Source organism: Lepisosteus platostomus, chromosome 8, assembly GCF_059453375.1.
Source record: "Lepisosteus platostomus isolate fLepPlt1 chromosome 8, fLepPlt1.hap1, whole genome shotgun sequence".
Lineage (NCBI taxonomy): Eukaryota > Metazoa > Chordata > Actinopteri > Semionotiformes > Lepisosteidae > Lepisosteus > Lepisosteus platostomus.
The window spans coordinates 52,544,421-52,566,447 of record NC_142618.1 but is presented as its reverse complement, the minus strand read 5'-3'; the positions used below and the strand labels follow the sequence as shown (position 1 = coordinate 52,566,447).

At 39.4% G+C, this 22,027-nt stretch overlaps 2 protein-coding genes across 8 annotated transcripts in view; both read right to left on the bottom strand.

The window, feature by feature from the left end:
* Positions 1–3,857: 3,857 nt before the first annotated feature.
* cox4i1l (cytochrome c oxidase subunit 4I1, like) lies at positions 3,858–17,877 on the bottom strand. 2 transcript variants are annotated; one of them, XM_088643905.1, is made up of 5 exons: positions 17,853–17,877; positions 15,152–15,245; positions 12,755–12,922; positions 8,766–8,897; positions 3,858–4,132 (listed from the first exon to the last, which is right to left on the bottom strand). In XM_088643905.1, the coding sequence occupies exons 2-5, from the start codon at positions 15,243–15,245 to the stop codon at positions 3,999–4,001; spliced, it is 528 nt and encodes a 175-aa protein (XP_088500031.1). In that variant the 5' UTR covers positions 17,853–17,877; the 3' UTR covers positions 3,858–3,998. The 2 variants fall into 2 exon arrangements, with proteins under 2 accessions (XP_088500031.1, XP_088500030.1); XM_088643904.1 differs by lacking the exon at positions 17,853–17,877 and adding an exon at positions 16,890–17,043.
* Positions 17,878–20,451: 2,574 nt separating this feature from the next.
* Positions 20,452–22,027, bottom strand: part of LOC148657509 (5'-AMP-activated protein kinase subunit gamma-2-like) — a 128,861-nt gene continuing 127,285 nt past the window's right edge. For all 6 annotated transcript variants that reach the window (XR_015940987.1, XM_088643900.1, XM_088643897.1 and 3 more), the window contains one exon: positions 20,452–21,815. Coding sequence is in view for 4 of the 6 variants with exons in the window: in XM_088643897.1 (XP_088500023.1) it covers positions 21,784–21,815 (32 nt within the window). In the remaining 2 variants the exon portion in view is untranslated. The remainder of the gene's footprint in view (positions 21,816–22,027) is intronic.

The following is a 22,027-nucleotide window of genomic DNA, read 5'->3' as shown; positions in this document are numbered from 1 at the left end:
TGTTGTTATATTTTCCTTTATTTATCCACTTTTATAAGCTAATAGCTTTGTGTATTTTGGTGAAACAAAACCTATTCTTCCAAACAATGTGAAATTGGTGTTATGAAAAACTATATAAAATCTCATTGACGGCGATGAATGAAAAATCATTATGATCCAGGGAAAACAATCTCTCCAAACTGGAAAAAGTGTCTTTCAAATCTTTGTTTTGAAACATATTTAAAACATAAAATGGCTGTGTTTCAGTATGTAAATCTAGCAATTCAAATATGCAATTACTGTATGTTTTTGGAAATGGAACCTATTAATGTCTTTATATTTACTAGAATAGTGGTAGGAGAAGAGAAAATGTTATCACCTGTGATCAGTTAAGGTAGCATCTAAGCAACTTGTCTCCTAGTCACATAAAATCAAGACCCTCCCACTAACAAATTATCTAATTGCCTTTCAGTTATCCATATTCAGTCTGTCAGATCTTTTCACTTTGCTTTAGATAAAGGTTTTGTTTTTATGTTTTGTACAAAATCCACACATTGAAAACGTATGCAGCCTGTGCCTCTTTTTTGTAATCAAAATGTCTATCGACAAGGATCTACAGTTGTGAATTATTTTTTTTCTGTATCCCTTAAAAAGTCCTTTACAGATAACATTGATTTTTTTTCCTTTGTCTTTATAATTACACTAAACCGAGGATTAAAAACACTGATTCTGCTCAGCTCTTTCAGAAATGAAGTAGAACATTACATTTTAAAGGGAACTGCAGTCCCAGTTTCTCAGACTGATTCTTAAATTTCAGTGACAAATTTATTGATGGTATCGCAAAATTTTACAAATACTGAATTAAAAAAAAAATCTGTTGGATTAAGAGATGTATTCATAAGGGTCGCTTCACTTCACCAGAAGACTCCTGTTCCCAAAGCTCCCCAAGTCTTAAACCCACATGTGATTCACTATGCTGGCTCGCCCCATCTGTATTGTCATGTAATTGCAGTTTTAAATGCTGCAATGATGTTTCGCAATCTGAGCAAAAATAAAAGATCTTGTGACATTCATACAATGGGAGCACTGCCAGTGTGGATTAAGAACAATCTTCAATGTGATTTACATTTTAGTCACTTTGGCTCCCTTGTTGTATACTGGTGGAACAATGTAAAATTATAGACTTCAGTCAGTAATTCATTACTTCCTTTCCTTTTGGGAAGCTCTCCAGATTCTCACACATTTGTTTATACCCTTCCTTTAGAGCACATGCTTACTTTTTAGGTTTCGAAACCACAAATGATGAATGAGAGGACTGAAAGTGAGGGACGGTTTTCTTTTTTTTCCCCCAAAAGAGCCCTGGTTTGCTATAATGATGCGTAGGAAAAAGAGAATGTCCAAGATTTGCATGAGAAATCAATCCCTCTCTTGTTCTGATGTCCATTTTATGAGAGGGCAATAGCAGTGACGATTTGCTGCAGTCTGCAGCCAAACACTTATTGAAGACTACTTATTAAATATCTGCATGCCCCATTACAAGGGCCAATATGAATAATGACCAAGTTAACGTCAATGGACAGAGATTTTAGAATGTGTATTATGAACATTCCATGTTCAAGAAAAAAAAAAATGATTACACTAGATAATTAGACGATTATGGCAGTACCTCCAAAACACAGGTGGCTACCAGGAAAATACAACAACCAGTAAGACCACTAACGTAAAATGCCCTTTAAGCATCAGCATTTAAGACAACTTTGAAAGTGCCCAGCGGGGGCTGTATCTAGCTCAAGTGGCACTAGGACCCTCCAGAACCCGGAGAGTTTATTTGGCATGGTGGCATGGTGGCACAGCACAACACCTCCTCTCATTGGCCAGGAGCCCACGTGACTGGGTGGTATCACTGGGCACACTTCCTGTTATCCAGTGAAAGATGGACTCTGATGTTCCTGCTTGGAAGCACAGAAGAAGGATAACTTCTCAAATGTGTGACGTCAGACTGTAGAAACACACTCGTTATTGTGTATGAATGGTTATTCCTAATTAGGGTATCAAAAAGATGTATTCTAACCAGTCATTTTACACTGATACTAAAGCAATCCTACTGGGACTGTTACAAATGTTACTATAAACAACTCATTAAAGCTTTTCAAGTTTGAAGTAATAGAGTTATGTAGCTATCTTGTACAGTTTTGATAATCCAAAATAACATTTGTACCCAAGATCCACTGCTATCCTATGAAGTGTTATATGCTTTGATACATTGTAATACAAAGTTTAACAGAGAATTCTCACCTGAGCCATTTTGACCTGTCTATACATGGGTATTCTTGTTCCCAAATTCCCAAATGACATCTGTTCAGCTGTTTGACTAGGTAGTGTCAAATTTTGAGGATTAACTATGTTAACAGCCATTTACAGAGGGAAAGATACTTTCACAATTATACCAAACCCTGCTTTTAACAACTAAAAGAAATTGTAAGTCAGTGGGTGAGAAGTTCAGTTACTTTTTTTTAGTTGGACACAAGCTTTTTATAAGAAAGAAATTCTTACACTTATATAGTGCTTTTCTGGACACTCCTCCACCCCCACCAATGTGCAGCACCTACCTGGATGATGTGATGGCAGCCAAAGCACACTCCCTACACATCAGTTCTGAGTGGGGAGGAGAGAAGAGTGATGAAGCCAGTTCACAGATGGGGTTTATTAGGAGTTTATTATGATTGGTAAAGGCCAATGGGAAATTTGGCCAGGGCACCAGGGTAACACCCCTACTCTTTTCGAGAAATGCCCTGGGATTTTTAATGAGTTTTAGATCCCATCCGAAGGACGGAGCCTTTTTATAGTATAGTGTCCCCGTCACTATACTGGGGAATTAGGACCCACACAGACTGCAGGGTGAGCACCCCCTACTGGCCCCACTAACACCTCTTCCAGCGGCAACCTTAGTTTTTCCCAGGAGGTCTCCCATCCAGGTACTGACCAGGCTCCCCCCATTCTATAAGACTAAAATGAAAATGTTGGACTAAAAAAATGATTGATTTTTTTTTCAGATATTGGCCACCACAGCCAATAAAAGTAATAGCTTCTTAGTATTAAAAACACAACTCTTTTCAATTTTAATTCTTATCCATATGAATATTATTTTGTACAAAGGCTTCAGTGTATTTAACAATATACAGAATCTGAGCAAATCTGCCCGTATAGCTTTAACTGTTTTGGCTGCAGTCATTACAATGGATTATTTTGTGGTCAGTTCTACTTTGAAAAAAACGAAATTGGTACAGCATGGATTTATACACACAAAACAAGTGGCTCTGTATATGTTGTTACCAAAATCATTTAGAAAACAGCAACAAAAAAATGAAGCAATTGTTGATTTTGTAACGTACGAGACACTTTTTGCTCAGCTTTAAGAGAGATGTATTTCCTGTAAAGATCCTGTTTGTGTTTGTTAAAACAAGATTTGTAAATATTTGATCACACCTTGGGGTGGACTGAATTCTGTTTCCAGGGATTATAATAAAGACCCAAACAGCACTTCATAGCATTTGAGTAAGTGTTATATATATATATATTTTATTTTTACTGTTTAATCTGAATGTGGTGAACTGTAAGTATTTAAAGCGTAGAATTCAGATGAAGAATGGCATTTTGAGAAGTGGAATAGCTGATGCTACAGTAACTGATAGACTTGCAGTGCTTTGTCGATATTCCACAGGTTTGTTTCCATCTTGTATCTCTTCGTTTTACTAAATAAACTGATAAGTAAATTAAAAAAAGAAATACATTTGTGTTAACTCGTCATTCATTCAGATAGCACGGGTATTTGCACATATCTCAGTGGTATCATTCATACTTTTAAAATATAACACCGGTTTGAAAGTTTTTATTTTATTGTGTGAATGCCAGGAACATGGCCAATCGAGACTGGGAAGATAGTTTTAATGCACTGTGCTATAAAAATGATACTTCCTTATCCAGCTTTTACCTGAATAAAGCTGGGCCTGGGATGCTCATTATTTCCATTGTTTTTTCTCATAATCCCAGTGAGAAGAGAAACCAGAGACCGGATTCACTCTCATGTCAATCATTCGTTTGGACTGCATGGCCATCCATTCTTCTGACAGAGTATGCGGGGCATCGCCAAACACTGCAAGAAATGAAAAAACAAAGCTCTCTGTACAGTTTATCAACAGTCATTAGATGCGCGACGTCACATGTACAGGCAATGTCACATCACCTGCATTTTTATTTTTTTTCTTGCAAAGCATGGATTCGCAAGTCGATTTTCTACAGACAAAAGGGCCTGTTGTGTCCACAATGCTAAAAGCTGCTTGCTTCAAAAGAATAACTCCAGACTCTTAAAGATGCTTAAAGAAAACAAGAAAGCTCTTTAGTTCTGCCTAGGCAATCTGATTTGACTTGTTCTGCTCAGGCTAAAATACCTCCTGTTTTGGAGTTGGAGTGAACTGAAGACTATTTTACATTGCGAGAGAGAGTTGGCCTGTACACGCCTCACATACAAAACAGCTGAACCAATCAGCTGTTTTTTGGTGCCACTACTTGACAATAAAACAAAGTTACCCTTTAGTAATGCTTTGGGGCTCAAATATCCAGCATACTATGTACTGTATCCTGTAATCCTCTATTACACATAAAGGTTAATTCACAGTAGAGACACAGATAAGAGTCATTAAAAGACTTTAAATGCCATTTGCTAGGATGAGCATGTCTTTAAACTAACTTGGGTACTGCAGATATTTAGTATATTAAAAAAAAACTGATACTGCACATCGTTAATAACCCTGCTGCAGCTAATCTGCAACTGTAAATCGTATCACCTACCAGCATTTCTTCCTGCTTTGATAAACTGATCTTTCTACCGATAATTCCCCACAGTTCTCCTCCCATCTGGTGCCTCTCGCTTGCTGGTTGCTGTGAAATAGTTAACTGCTGTCCTGCATCCTCTAAAGGCGGTTAATTGTGCAACTGTTCCCAGCAAACCAGCTTCTGTTATCATAACTGCCACGCTAACAGACACAAAGAAACGGAGCGACGAATTTTCTGAATTCCACTCACACCCGAGTTAGAAACAAAAACGGACAGTAAACCTGATCGCTGTGCGGGTTTGTGCAGAGGTTACAACATGAACATTGTGCTCTCCCCATGTTTGTGTGGGTTTCCTCCAGGTGCTCCAGTTTCCTCCCACAGTTCAAAGACTGGTACTGGTAGGTTAACTGGCTTCAAAGAAAATTAGCCCTGGTATGAGTGTGTGTCTGTGTGTGCCCTGTAATGGACTGTTGTCCTGCCCAGGATATACCCTGCTTTGTGCCCATTGCTTGCCAGGATAGGCTCTGGCTCCCCTGCTACCCTATACTTGATAAAGTGTGTTCAAAATGGAGGGAAAGAATAGCTTGTGCCACTACTAAAAACCCTGGTAACAATAACTTCACGTTAGCCTATGATTTGTGTGTTAATAGTGGGAAAGGAAATGACAAGTTCAGCAAATATCCCAGCACTATACTGTACACATACAGTGTGTCTTCATTTCTATTGAATATATGGAAATGTTCAATCTTTATTTCAGACATTCTGTCAAGTATACGCCACATACAGTGCTATAGGACTAAGGGGGTGCTGACCATGGTTTATAACCTTTATTCCATCTTGATTGATTACTTTATATGCAGTTGTTATTGTTAAGCAGACCAGGTGTTAGCATGTTAATGATGTCAATCATACCGGGAACAGCAGCTCAGCCATGTGAAACACACCTATGTCAGGTGACAAAAGAATTTAAGCATAACTTACAAAACGTGTAATACTTTATGTGAATGTACTATGAAAAAGAAGGCTTTTTAACCAACTCAGGCCTACCACAACATTGTATTGTTACACCACAACAAATTCCTCCAAAAGTGCTTTACATTTCAAACATTGCAGGCCTGGACTGCTGAAATAATGAGACAGCATTCAGATGCTGAACACTTTATTCTCTCCATTTTGTTTTGGGGGTAATTAGATGCAGAGTAGAAACTTAAAATGGAACCTGTTGCTTTTAAGGCAGCCACTCAGAGGTTAAAGTTTTACTTCCAGCAGTGTGAACGCTCAAGTCATACTGAAAGTCTAACTAAGTTAAAAAAAGCCAGCTTTTGTTACTGTAATGAGATGGATCTGGAGCTAATGTAGCCCAAAGCTACACAACATTTTTTTTTCCCTTTTCAGGTCCAGACATGAGTTTGATATTATGGGAAATTCCCCGATTACAGAAGATTGAAGGGAGTTTTTCGTCTTTGCAAATAACAGTTTTCACTTCCAGTCCACCTCTTCACAAAGCGTTATGCTTCCTACAGTATGTGATCAAAAACAGTGAGCGAATCAAGAAAACAGAAACTTTTTTTTTTTTACCGAGCTAGACCAAACGTTGCTGCACATTCATGAGTTATTGGATAACAAGAAACCAAAAATAATTGAAATGGGAGCAAAGAGAGTTCATCATGATGTGCAGCCTCATTCTGCAATCTGCACCCCTGTTTAAGCAAGTGAGGTTTCACGGACTTGACAGAGAGCTCCTTTTGTTCCAGCCTGTAGCCTCAGAGAGCACAGAAGCAAAGGGCCTGACGGCACACGTCTACATGTCTCACAGAAGAAGCATATTTACAGTACCTGTTGCTCAGTTCTCTTATGACAGGGCAGGGATGTGCACTGCCAACTGAGGCAGAAAAATAATTGGTGACAACACACTGTTATACCGGTAAGCCTATAATGCAGAGTAGCTCAAGAACATCTTTATCCTCCAAATGTGTCCAATTGGAATGGCTGTTTGTTGTTGTGTTGATACTAACCAGAGTGAGAACAGTTTTAGTGTTCAAAATTCTACATTACAGTCTAATATATAATATACCACAATATTAAAGTGTCCAGCTGACTTTTAAATATTCCAAATAGATGGAATCTTTGGATTAGTTTCTGTGTATATTCCAACATTGTTTGAGATATTTCACTTGAAAATTAATCCTGTTTGTCTGTATGTTTCTATAGCAAGCTTATTTTTTTTATATACAAATCAGCCGAGGCCCAACACAGGCTCTCAAGGATGTTTCAAGGAAGAAAAAAAAGGCATTATGAAAATTAGGTTTCTTCTATCTTCGATACAAGAGGATCTGAAAAGCAGTCACGCTGTTCAAAGCGCAGCAGTTAACAAAGCTGTGTAATCATCTTGACGCTGGCTGTTTAGTAATCCCACACAGTCCTCTTCCCCAAACTGATTGCCAAATTAACTAGTGAGGTAACTCTTTGTTCGAAGTGAATGGCGTGTTAGCTAATTTGTTTCATTATTTACTCAAAAGAAAGCAAAAACGATCTTGTGTGCAAAATTTCTAATGAAACTGTGGAACCGTAGTTTGGCATACAGGTATGCCTAAGACTAGAAACTAGGAGATACTGTAGGACTGTTAGAGGTCTTTGGCACCTTTAGTCCTAAGTTTGCTCCTACTGCTGACCTGACTGGCAAAAGGAGATATTCTGCATTTGTGTTAAAGGACTGTCCATGTCATCATACAGTATCGCCATGGGCCATATCCAGTGATCAGGGGTAACCAAGAGATGATTTCAAAATAGTGCCACACTGACATATACCAGTGCTGCCTGAATGACACTGGGTGGCAAGGAAACAGCAGGCAGTGATGATCGCTGTTACACTGTAGCATTTAGGTTTTTCCAAACAGGGTTCTCTAAAAGTTATCTGCACATTGTCACCTCACGTAAAATGAACCAGTTCTAAAAAGACATCTTTTGCGATGCAACACTTCTGAAGAGGCCATCAATTTGGACTGAATGAACATGTAAAATAAGCATTTTGATTTTAGCTGATTTTCTGTTCCCAGTGGTAACATTAAAAGGCAGTATAGTTAAGGCTGCTTCTGGGTTCTGTCAAAATGCATTAAAAAGCACTTTCTAAACTGGGATATTAACTGCAAACTCAGTGAAAGCCTTTAAAGGTATACAATGCGTTCATTACTGGCACACACCTGATTACATCACTTGATTTCCTGATGAAGGGAGCGGATGGGAGTTGTTCCACCAATGATTCACATTTTAGGAATTTTGTACAAATCACAGAACAAGGTATTTAAGATCTGGGAAACTGTTAACAATAAAGGCTATAATAAATGAAGACGACTTTGGATTCAAGTCATATAGAGGTATTATATTACACCATTACCATGTGGTAATTAAAATGATCAAATTAACAGCTGAGTCATGCTAAATCTCAGCCTTAATGTAAGCCTCTTATCTTTTATCTCAATGTGTCCAATTATTATGGTATGGATCTAGTTTGCAAAACCTTTAGTAACAAAGGTTGAGAGAGAGTTAAAGCTGATATTGGTTTATGCTGTGGGTGGGGAAAAATGCACTGATTTATCAACCTTAACAGAGTCCCTGCTGATTCACCAGCATAAACAATAACTATATACATGTGTTAATTATACATAAACACATCAAAAGTGAGGCCATCTCCTGGAAACACCTGATAAACCTTCTATGCTAAGAGTTTGAATGGTAAAAATAACTGAATTTCTCATTTTATCTTTGACGATAAAAAGTAGTTTCTGGGAAGAATTAGAAGCATATGATTGGAAATCACTTTTTTTTTTAACGGGCATCCTTTTTATAATGAACTAAGTAATGAAACTAAAAAAATGAAGCTAATGAGCTCAAGAACAGCAGTCACAGAGGCACAATGAACAACACCGGAAGAGCAGAAGGAGAGAGAAACAAACCATGATGACGTTGCCACCAGATAATGATCCCGGTTATTCCAACGAAGAAGAAAATTCCACCAACCACCGTCTTCCACTCATTCGAGCTCCTCTTCATCTCGGCAAAGGTCAGCTCGTGGGTCAGCCGATACACTGTGGAAATCGCAGGGAATTGTAAAACTCACTCTGAATGGTAAAAATGCCATGTTGGAAATGGGAAGAACACCCTAATCTAGAAGCTGAATGGCCAAGTTTCTGACTCAACCCATTGTGGAGTGACAGAAAAAGAAGGAAGACAGGATGGCCAAGAACCGGAGGGGATACCCCAGGAGACCCCGAGACTTTGTTAAGTCTGCAAGTATCTTGAGGGGCTCCTCGGTAACCTGACCGGTGAAGGAGATCTGCCTGGAGCCCGAGACTATTTCTGGACAGTACGAGTTCCAGCCTGGGTCATAGCTCCCGTGACTGTCCGGGTGCCTGCAGGCGTGCAACGATAAATGACACCACAGGTGGACATGTCAGAGAAGGAGGTCTGTCTCTTTCTATTCCAAAAAGGCTCAGGAGCCACTGACAGACAGCGGTCTTGTAACAATTACAGTAGTTGGGCTAAACTGGATGGGAATGTAACAAATTAGTAAAAAAAAAAAGCAAGCTTTTTTTACTAAAACTGACAGATTTTTTTTTAATTGTGATTCGTAACGGCTTTTAACCTCTGGCTCAGATTGGATATGTTCCTTTTTGGTTTTGTCAAATCTGCCATTTTATTTTAGAAGGTAAATCATCAAATACCCCAATTATAGCAATTCAACATTGTTTTGATAAGGGGTGCAGGCTCAAAACAATTTGAGAACCAAAGGGAAATCTTAAAAGCTAAATTGGTATACGAATTTGGCGAATTTGGAGAATGGGAATGTTTTCATTGCAAATGCAAAACATATAGCCACGTGTACCTCAAGAAGGTATAAAAAACAGTATGCCCATTTTTAAAATTACTTTTACATTAATTAAAGAAGCTATTATATCCAACTAAGATACTATTATATCCATTAAAGAAAATTACACACCCAGATCTAATGATTCAGTATACTGCTCCGAGCACAATAATGAAATTATGGTAAAACATTTTTTCCCCTCTTATATTTTACAATTGTATTGCATTACAGTATATCCAAGCATAGAGTACATCAGATATTTCTTTCATTTCCCATTATAAGCCTGAAAAAATGACTATCTTCTTACCACAAAGAAGAATGGAATATACAGGACTGAAATCCAGCATGCCAATTTGGGACTTTTTGAGTTGAGAGCATTATTGGTTTATGCTGTACAGTATATTAGTGTTTTAAGATTTTTCTCTTAAATGAAGTGTCTTAGGAGTTCTTAACGGAGAAATCTGCACAAGACTGTGCATTATAATGTTTGCAGTAGTGGGCAGGTGAGGCACTGACAGAAGTCCATTGAAAGAGTAAAAATAGACCATGCTGAAGAGGACTGCTGCACAGGAAGTAACGAGAGGAGAGTGATGTTTGTTTGGACAGCTTCTTTTTCCACCGATTGTGCTTCTACCTCTTCCACTGTTCGCTCTGTTTTGGCTTTGTTCCGCACGATACAATATTTATGAGCAACAGGTTCTTAACGCAGTCTGTCTTTCAAATGAAAAGGCTTCAAGCTCCCAGCTTAGTAAATTTAAAATGTATTGGCCATATCCATCTCCCTGTCGGCCGAGCAGAAAATTCCTTTTGAAAAGACTTCACTTTGAGAAGACTTCCCCCCCCCTCCCTCCATTTTGTTCCTCCAAATGTAAAATATTACAGATATTTATGGGATAAGAATTTGGCTCCTTTTTAAATAAATTTGGAAAATATTTAAGTTGCTCCAATTTTATTTTCATAAATCAAATTCAATTTATTGTTTTTAATGGCGATGTACAGAAGCCTGCAGTACCTGGAGTCAGTCTTGGTTTGGCTTAAATGCACACTGAGTATGACATCACATACCTGACAAGATGCCGATTCTAATTATTTCTATTTGGGCTCCAGACATGTGGTAATGATGCAGAAGAATCAGAATACAAAGAAAGGACACCGTGTTCAGTGCTGGAAAGCAGCGGTATTTCAAGATGACAATGAGAAACACAATTAGGTATTTAATACATCAAATGAATTCCTGCTGGAATTGTGTCCCTTTGTTAAGATGCTACATTAACTACATACACATATGACATTACAAAGGATGGTTTAGGTGTAAGAAAATACAATTTTTCCCTTCGTTTATGGAATCGCCTTGGAGAATTATCACCATCAGAAGGTACAGACACTTTTTGCTCAGTGTTCATACACAGAGAGATTCCAGAGGATGAGCAATAGGCAGCTCATAATAAACTGTTGTGATAGTACGGTAATAGAATACCTTCTGGATGTTAATTATGGGCAGAAATCCAGAGAGGGGAGCTGGAAAAATTGTTTTGAGGTCACTAGTGTAATTTCAACTGACAAACCTTATCTGAAAATTGTTAGAGGTTGTAGTACACCTTGGAAAGGCAAGGAGATTTTTTGCCAGTACTGAAAAAACAAACTTGAGTCAAAAAACATATTGCAATTAGTAAGACAAAACCCACACTGCAGCTGTACAGAATGGAACATGTTGCTAAGGATTTTAATCCGTCGCACTTTTGCTAAGTGGAAATGTCACTCGACAGAGGCTTATGTAATTTTCTTATTAATAAAACATATTCCAACCCACATTTTAGACACTCATGTAAGTATAAAACATTTACTTGTAAAAATGACTAATTCTTAGCAATTTATTTAAATTTACCTTTGACAGAAATTGCAAAAACTAGAAGTCTTCATGAAGTTAATGTTTCCTTTATTTTAGTCTAGCGGTATAATATTGCCACCTTGTGGCAAGTTGGTGCATCTACACTGGGTATCTTTTTCCGGCAATCTATGAATTGGACCATTGCACCATGAAAAGTTACGACAGAAAAAAATTAAGAATTAAGATTGTTTCCGTATGAATTACGATCATCACTTTTTGAATACACTAGCCTTGTAAATTTAATAACTGTAGACATTTTTCTGTTTGGGAGCATTTAATCTATCTTTCAGAGTATCCCTTTTTTTTCCCCACCCTATCTCACTAAACTTCTGTGGTAAAGGGATTGTAAAGTTACATATTTCACTAAAAGTTGTACTATGTACAATTTGTTGTGCATTGTACAGCATTTTTAGATGTGGAGTATAAAGTATTTGTTATGAAGATTCCAATCCTTCAAAGGATTCTGCAAGCTAAGAAACTTACAATGGCCCAGAAACGCCAGTCTGAGGTTTCAGAAATAAAGCATGTTACCTAGTAAGCAACGAAAACATGTCCATCTCTCCTCCATTAATAATGAAAATGTGTCAGTTTCCCCATATGGAGCAACAAACAGCTATTTAAGGACTTATTCTGTGCAAATAGTAAAAGTCTTTAGCCTTCAGGAGCAGTGGTACACATCCAAGACCACTTAATGCATCATAATCCAGTTCAGCAAATTTAAAAACACGTGGTTCTGCTCAAGATCAAAAGATGGGGGCTTTCACCAAGATACCCTGTTACATAGTCAGTCTTTCCACTTTTTTTGTGGGGTCAGGCAGTGATTCTCACCCCCCACCTCCATTTGAGTCCATCCCATCTTCCTGAACCAAGACCAATTCACTAAAGTTGCCAGATTTTCCGGTGAGCTACACTGTAGCTACACCTCTTATTCAATTAAATGAAACTGAGAATGTTTTAGAAACATATGCTTAATTCGTTACCAATATTAAGCCAAATTCAAATTAATCTCATGCACCGCAGTGGCACAATTAGTGATGACCAATGCAAAAAGGCCCTTTGCCATCTTTCCCCATCAGAGGCTGATCACAGTCTATACTGAGAAGACAGACATTGCGAGAGCTAAGCTCAAGGAGGTCTCATGTGGACGAGCCAGTAGAAAAGTAAAAAAAGCAGAAGACTGTTTACTGTACATGCAAGCTTCTCTTCTTTGGTGAGTTGGGTCCACGGCCCCTTCTCTTTCTCCTTGAGTTTCTTCTGCTCCACGTTGAGCGTCCGGACGAAGGGGACATCCGGCAAGGGAGTGTCAAGGCGGTTGTTGTACTGAGGCTGGGTACAGTCAAGGACAGGGGTGGTGACATCTGGATCGGAAAACGGGAAACAAAAGCATGAATTTTGTAATGACTTTCAGATAAAGAGAGTTTGTCTGCATTTCCCATACAGGTATGGGTTTTACATCAAGAGGAGAACAGAGTGATGAAGCCAATTCATACATGGGGATTAGGGGATGGGGATCCTGTTCCACCTACAACACTTCAACGCTCAATTAGTGTAACTCCAGGATTCTGCCAGTTGTCCAATCCAGCTCATCCAAAGCTCGGCTGCGCACCCTGTTCCCTCATCTCTCATCATGACCCCACTGTTCTGCTCTCTTCATTGGCTCCTCTATTGCTGCTTGCATCCGATTCAGAACTCAGATGTTTATTCACTCTCCTGCTCCGCTGCATCTAAACTCTGTCCTTCTATACACCCCACCTCTCCCGCTACAGTTCTTGGAAGGCCAGCCGCCCCCCCACTTAACCTCTACATCCACAGTCATTGTTTCTAAATAAAGCAGCTGCACAAAGGCAACCCCACAGTTGGAATGAATAGCCCCTCTTTTTTTCCTGACAGTACTTGTTCCATTTTTTGCACTACACACTATGTCCCCTGCATACACACTTATCTGTATTGCACTTTACACTGTTGACTTATCCCTCTCTCAAAACCTGCATTGTAATTAGCCCAAGGACAACCACCCCCACCTTTCTGCTTCTGCATGCGATTATTTATACCGATAGACTGTAAGTTTGTGATTTACTTCTGACTTTGCCGTATTAGGTTGTCTGTTGTGTAAATCTGCAATTATGCGAGTCACACTCGTTTAGGTAGCCTGCAAAATAAATACGTTTAAGAGAAATATCAACGTAATGCTGCCATTTGAATCGCTTTGATCCGGGTACACCTTTGCCATTTCAAAGACTTAAATGTTTTTTCACAGAAATTAAACAGTGTATATTGCGTCTTTGCTCTTTGTCAGAAAAAAACCCCATCAAGTTATTGAATTGATCCCAAAGAGAAACAGAGGACTTAACCAGAATCCCTATGAGCATTAACCAACTACCTTATATCCCTTTGATATGTAAATCTTTGTCTAAATCCTAGAGAATACTAAATTGAAGACAGGCATTCTGTAACCCAACAGTGGAAACTGCCACATTATTATTTCACATGGTTTTAAAAGATCAATACATTTTTACATTAACATCTTTTTGATGTAACTGAGGAATTAACCGAAATAATTGTACTTAAACCTGCTATTTGCCAAATTTGTTTTGGGTGAATCTTAATAATAATTCTTGACACTCCACTCAACCACCGGTGTGCAGCCCCACTTGGATGATGTGACGGCAGCCATAGTGCGCCAGTACACTCACCACACACCAGCTCTCAGTGAGAAGGAGAACAGAGTGATGAAGCCCAATTATAGATGGGGATTATTAGGAGGCCATGATTGGTAAAGGCCAATGGGAAATTTGGGCAGGACACCAGGGTAACACCCCTGCTCTGTTCAAGAAACACCATTTTAATGACCATAGAGAGTCAGGACCTTGGTTTCACGTCTCATCTGAAGGACAGCACCTTTTTACAGTACAGTGTCCCCATCAGTATATTGGAGCATTAAGACCCACACAGACTGCTGGGTGAGCACCCCCCTACCACTTCTTCCAACAGCAATCTTTTGTCCCAGGAGGTCTCCCATCCAGGTACTGACCAGGCTCAAGCCTGCTGAGCTTCAGTGGGTTGTCAGTTGTGAGTCACAGGGCGATATGGCTGCTTAGCTTTAAACTTCTTGATATAGAAAATTGGGATTCATTTTTATGCTCATGACCCACAATTGTTTCTTTAAAATCCATGCTCCCCCACATATAAAGTGAAAGAGATTTGGTCAAAAATAATAAAAAGCACGGTGGTTTGATACAGTACGTCGCTCAGAAACTACCAATTACTTGAGCGATGATTTGAGTGAGGTGGTCAGTTAATTAGTTTTAAGATAATTCCAAATAAATATCCAAACACCCATACGTCTCCAAAGGACATATGTTTGCCCAACCTAACTAAACAACTTCCTAAATTAATCAAAATCTGTGTTCAATGTCTTTGCAAGCCGATTAATTTAGAGCGATATACCGTACAGTATAGGACTTGATGGACTCGTATCTTTACAGAGATGGGTTTTGAGCAAGTGCCAAATCTCGCCCTTGTTTTCTTATTTTTTCTTTCAGCGTCTCTTGGGAGAAGACTGCCTATTGAAAGTTGACAATCCCTACCTTTCCCATGGGCTGCCTGTACACAGCTGGAGGTGGCCACACCTCTCCAGGAAAATCGCTGAAGGCCACGGAGCGCGGCCCAAGAGCACAGCATCTAGGGACGGAAAACAGGCAAGAACGCTCCAGTCACCTCACGTCATTCACATTCCAATTCCATTCTAGAACCATGGTGTTCATGCCTGTCCACAGCATGCCTGCTGAGATCAGTGCTCCTCGCCCAGACTCCAGATGCAGGAACACTTTCTAACCCATACGGTCTTTGTAAAAAGTTAGTTTAACATGAGTTAAAAGGCATGCCGGTTCGTGGCAAATCTCCAGAATCAATTTCACCCACAAAAGCATGCAAGAGCTCCGAACTCTATAAGCCAAGGAAGGAAGCAAAAAAGTTTGAACCCTACACATGTTTCCCCCCCAGAGGATAAATGTAGTTTCAGCGCTTCCACTCCTTGACATCTAAAGTTTCCTACAAAAAATAAACTGTCCTCTGCTTTAGGCTGTCTAATCTGCAATGATGAGATGTTAAAATTTATAGAACAGGCAATAACAATAACGAAACAAATCGCATTCAATTGTGTGAAACCGCCGTCCTGCTGATGACGGCCGAAATGGAAGATCTGCATAATACATTGCGAGTCTGAAATATGTGCGTTTAGAGCATGATCATTCTTCTGTCTAAGAAAGAAAAACATCCCATGCCCACAACCACCACCTTTCCCCCTAACAGACTCTCGCAATGTCAGTACATGTTTATATACGGTATATCTCAGCATTCTAGTTCCAGCAGAACGCTATCGAATAACTATATTATAAATTAAAGAACTTGTTTCTTTAAAACAGCGCGATGGCTATCACATAGCAAGCAGGATACTACAACTGTTACTAAAATAAGACTGGCTGGAAAGGTCTGAAACAGCCAAGACAGCACATGATTATTTAATTAAGTACAGTTCCTGGAGTGTAAATCAACTGCTTTTGAAAATCAACAAAAATCAATTTGGATTCTGCAGCAACGTTCCTGAAAACTAAGCCACATAATTAAATACACCTCACTTTATAATGACGTGATTCATCCGAAAATTCAACAACATACAGTAAAAGCCCTGCAAAGATACTGACGATTGCTGTTTGACAAAAACAACGGCAATTCTGGAATTTCCCTGTATTATATCCAGATTCACTGTGCGGCAGAAAGCCGAAATGTTTATCAGAACCAGGTGATACCTGACGACTATGTAAAAGAGCACGAAAATTGACTTTGATAGCAGCAAATTGCGAGAATTGTAGCACATAAATAAATGTAAAAACAGGCCACTGCTCATTGAGAATATTCAATGTCCTGCATATCTTCCTTTAAAATGCATAGTAGTCATTGCATCATCACTTAATCCCAAATAAACAAACCATTCTGCTCTGAGCATATACTCTGAGTTCATACTGGTAAAAAGTTTGCTCCTGCACGACAGCCCCGAAATTGGTCCCGATATATTCATGCGAAGTATTGTAAGTAATTGGACCAAAAGATTTAAGTGTTAATTTTAAAATAATATGTTTTGGCTTCAAGGAATCCTTTTTCTTATAAAATGTTTGATCGATATAGATTTCTAGTATTAATTGTGTCGACACTTCTTTTCTTGTAGACTTCGTGGAAATTAGTACAATAAAGCCTATTTGCCTTCCAGTGAGTATTAAATCAGCCTGATTTCTAATTGCAATTATGATCAGAGAAAGATAATTTTACCTTTGGTCTTGAGCACTGCTCTAGCAGTCAGAGCGCTGACTACGTGCTATTTTACTAGCGGGTTATGGAAAGTTATTATAATATTGCGTAGCGGCCAGTTAATTATAAATAAAACAGGTGTCACCATCTGCCTGAACAACCAATGAGAAGCTAGGAGGCTTTAACGCTAAGCGGTTTTACAGCTGCTGCCTTATAATGAAGTTGAATGAGGCTGGACGATGTGATAAATATATAGTAAGTGGCGTTCAGGTGTAGAAATTCAACAAGTGAGTTTTAAGTTCAAGGCTATCGAAATGCATGTTTTGGAAGACAGTCAGCTCAGCGCTTTCGGACTGAAATCCTGTTCATGCCATATGTTAAAACGGCGTGGAAAATTATTTCAGTAATGACTCCTGATTTAAAAGTTATTAAAGTGACAATTACGGCAGGTGCAGCACTATTTTTGGAATTTAAAGTGGTGAATCAACAACAGTGAACTTTTCAAATCTCCACGTATATTTAAAATCCAGAATTACCTACAGTATGTGTCTATAACGCTATTAATAGGTTGAAATTAATAGTTTCAACAGAGTTTACAGCAATGTGCTCCATGTCTTTGTGCCAAACACTTGAATATATAAGTTTTATAGAGAAAAGATGCAGTACCTGACAGCCCTATGCAAGACCGTTTCCGCCAGGGAGTAAAAAAAAGCTGTTAAGATACATTCTGATGACTCGTGGTTTATCTGCTTTATACCCTTTGGGACATTTTCAAAAGAAAGCTGTATTATTTGGTGTAGGTTTCCATTCTTAAGTATTAAGACACCGCCTTGCAGTTTGTTCTCTGTCTGTAGCCGCTGAAAGATTACGGCTTTTTTCACGGTTATAAATTAATTTCAGCGACCGTATTAGCTCAGGTTGCATAAAAGTTAACATTGTTTCTGCCTTTAACTGGCGTACCCCTTTATTCACGCAGTACAGTACCTCTCAATGAGTTCAATCTTCTGGGCGCAAAAAAAAAAATTGCAAGGTTAAACCACATGAGGTGGAAATATTTTCCATGCCCAGAGCCAGGTACTACATACCAGAACGGCCCTGTGCCACCCAGCTTCAGGTCACACGCTCAAAGTCAAGGGCAGGCAGTTGGCAGTCAATGCGCAAGCTGCTGCCAGGCTATTACAGTACACTGTGTGTGCTTTGCAGCAAAATGTCCTCTTCACCCTTAGCCGGGGGACAAAGTCTTTAAACAAGTCGCTGTCCTGTGAGATGGAAGAACGATTTAACAGTCACTGATGGCCCGGGCCTGAGCACCCAGGGGTACTAATGGAGACCAGTTTCCCCAGAAATCTTGGGAATGAGGAATCACATGCACCACAGGCAAGGGGCTGTGAATGCAGTCCATTGGCCTTCTGTATGGAACACTGCTATTGAGCCTGTGTGGCCCTTAAGATGACGTTTGTCAACAGCTTTAAATACATTAATCAAATCCTCTCCCAGTCTCCTTTGCTCCAAACCAGACAATTAACATGACTTTGGAAGACATTCCTAGGAGACTGGGTATTGTTCTAGTCACCTTTCCTTGAAATCTTTCCAGGGTTAAATAGCTGGAAACAGAAATGTTTTATTAAAATGTTCTGCGGATGTGACACAAGAGGCCTGGGTAAACACCACCTGTGATTACATTTGCAGTTCCACCTGTGATTACATTTGCAGTTAGGGGTTTAATTAAGGTAGAACCTATTCTAAAGGTAGGGAAAGCTTGACTTGGAGGTTCAGCTATTTTTATTCTACACAGCTAGATGAAATTACTGCCTGGCATGAAGATCGAATATAGTGTTGGTGTAGTGGTTGTCCATGTTTAATTCATATAAATTAATTGTGACCTCAAGCATATTTGCTCCAAGTTGCTTCATATGTGATAAATTTAAAGGTTTATTAACCTTTAAAAAAGGTATAAGAAAGGTTCTCATAAAGTGTTATCAATGTTGTTGAATTTCCTATTATACTATTTCTTACTATTTGCAATTATTATAGGGAGAAACTAAATTTATAGAATTCAAAGCCCTTTCTGAGTTTGTTCTTTTGAGAGACACGGGAGATGGCTGTCGTGACGCATGTGTGTTCGACTCACAGATCTACCATTCTGATAATGCAGCATTTCTTGTTTTCCAAGACCTGATCAGATTAGGACTACATTTGACAAACGATACAACTCATTCATTCCTTTTCTAACTGCCCTGTCCAATTCAGGGTTGCCAGAGCCCATCCCAACAAGAAACAGGAGGAGTAAGGCTGGATACACCCTGGACACACACACAGACACACACTTGCACCGGGACCAATTTTCCCAGAAGCCAGTCAACCTACCAGTATGAACGCTACCAGTATGGGAAACCAGAGCACCAGGAGTAAATCCAGGTGAACACAGGGAGAACATCCAAACTCCCCGCAAGAAACACCCCAGGTGCAGAACTGAACCCAGGGCCCCAGCAATGCTAAACTACTGCACCATCAAGCTGCCCATATTTGATCCTTGTGCTCTTTCCTTCAGTTGGTGTGCCAGCAACTGTTCATCACCATGGATGAATGCCAAATGGCTGTAAGCATGTAGACATGACAACCTGTACCTGTAGATCTAATTAAAGCTAAGAAAGGATGGAGGAAGGTGCAATTTCCCAAGATCACAGTCATATTCATTAGCTCCTTTTTTTCTAGCCTCCCGATTTGGATTCGCCAATTGTTGCAGTATGGCACAGAGGCTGAGGGGGAGCTCTGCTCCTACTCTGTAATGCTGCTAGGTATTTAGTACTGGACATGCAAACTCTACAGTGGCTGAAGGGGAATCGCTGCAGAAGTGATGACTGAATATACTTCAAGCTCACAGATGCACAGCAGGTTCCAGGGTTGCAGCTGCAGGGAAATCTGGCACTGGCTCTGATCAGCCAGATGTGTACGGCCAGGTGAGCCCACTCATATTCTGCTAGCACAACAGCACAGGCATGCACAGATGACACCTGGAAAGGTCAAATTAGTGTCTTTTCTGGGTGAACCGTTAATAATAACATCACTTTATTAACCCTTTACAATTTCTTGCATTAGGAATTATCTTTTCGCAGACCCCAGCTTGCTCTCCATGAGACACACAGACACACAGATGGGGAGAGAGCCTGGGGTCAGAGCACAGGGTCTGCCATTGTACAGCACCCCTGGAGCAGTTGGGGTTCAGGGCCTTGCTCAGGAGCCCAACGGAGTAGGATTCCTCTGCCGGCTGCGGGATTTGAACCGGCAACCTTCCAGCCACGGGGGCAGATCCTGAGCCACCACTACGCCCGTTTGTTTTTTTATTTTCTTTTTTTAGCTGTTAAGTTAGTTAAGCTGCCCCATGAGTTCTTTTCTAGTCTCAGCTCAAATAGTTAGCCTACTAAATAAAAGCTTTTCATACAACATGATTTACTTACTGAACTACAGTAAACATCCATGTACCTGTCAAGATACAGAAGGTAGAAAGGGACCAGGCGATGTTCGTCATCCATGATAGAAAGCAATTCATAAAAAAAAGAGAATTATACACTGAGACATGAGAAAAGATTCAGTAGCATGGTTTATTTTTTCAATCAGCAAAATAAAAAAAAATCTACAATATGTATTACCATTAGTGTCATTTTCATGCCTTTAATGTGCATTTTCATGAATAAAACTTCCCCCTCCTTTGCAACTGTATGAACAATATATGCCACAAAAGTTACAAAAAAAATGAAAAACTGCAATCATACAAACAACAAGATTTTACATTTCATACACAGAAAAATATACCTTTCTCTGGCACTTAGTTTCCTCAATATTGACTTTATTATTTACAATACAATACATACACAAAGTTCTTTTCCATTGCATGCTCCTAGGAAACTGGAGAACATAAATGTTGTGGGCGTTTTGATAGGCTTTTTGCATTGTTTTTAATAGTCATACTCAACATATTTAATGCATAGGGTGTGACAGTTGCTGTCCACAACCCATATTATTTTGAAAATCAAAAATCACTATTAAAAAGGAAAATAAATAAAGCTTTCAACACTATCTTTACAGCATAGTTCAAAACATTCACAAAGATACCGAAATTAACTTTGATTCTTTAAAAAAACCACCTTAGATTTCAATTGAACTAGAAAATTGTTTTTCTGACAAGTTAGTGATGAGCAATTGCTTTGTTTTGGTTTTTAAAGACTTTCACATTCAATTTAGTATCATTTTAACATTCTCTTCAATAGCAGCCAGTGATGGGTGACACCTGTCACATAATGGGGCAAAAACATAAGGCACTAATGACACAAAAATGCAACAAACCTGCCTCACATCACAGGGATAACGTTGCGGGGAATCAAAATAAACTAACTTTAGTTCTTCCATTAGTTAACTAAAAGCCATTTAGCTCAAGCGCTGCAGTGAATGACCCAACACAAGCACGAGAGCTGTGACAAATACACCAGAAAGCATGCTAGAGAGACTGAAAATGTTTCATCATAAATAAAACCAGGTGATTGTTCTTAAGTCGGCCAACGTGGAAAAAAAAAAAAATCAGAAAGGAGGGTCAATTTCTTCCCAAGTATTTGGAATATGAACAATGAAATCCGGAGGTCAAGTTTCAAGTTTACATTAGCAAGGTTACGAACATTAGAATTCCCTTTTAAAATGACAAGGGGCCGTTCTGCCCTAAAAACCACCCCCATGGCGGCACATTCCCATCAACACCTTCGCAGGTCGCCCATCACTTCCTCCGTCCCCACACTTCTCAGGACATCCCCATAGAACAGAACCCCAGGCCCAGCAGTACTTGTCTCTTCATCAGGCCACAGCCAGGACCAAATAACGACAGCATTCAAGTTCTCGAAAAAGCAGCTTCGAAACAATACAGCAGTCATTCCGTCTCGCTCTCCTTACTTTTGGCACCTGCGTTGGAAACAAAGCAACACATTATTCTCCTTTTTTTTTTGCCGTAGTAAAATCGAGATGTCTCAGCGGCTCAGAGAGCCTTTACCTTAATTTGTGGCAGGTGTGCCGACATTTGATTGAAAAGGCACACAACAGGTAAGAAACAAACTTTCTGCTGATTACCCTTTGCCATCGATAGCAGATCTGCAGTGAGAGTTACAGGCTAATAG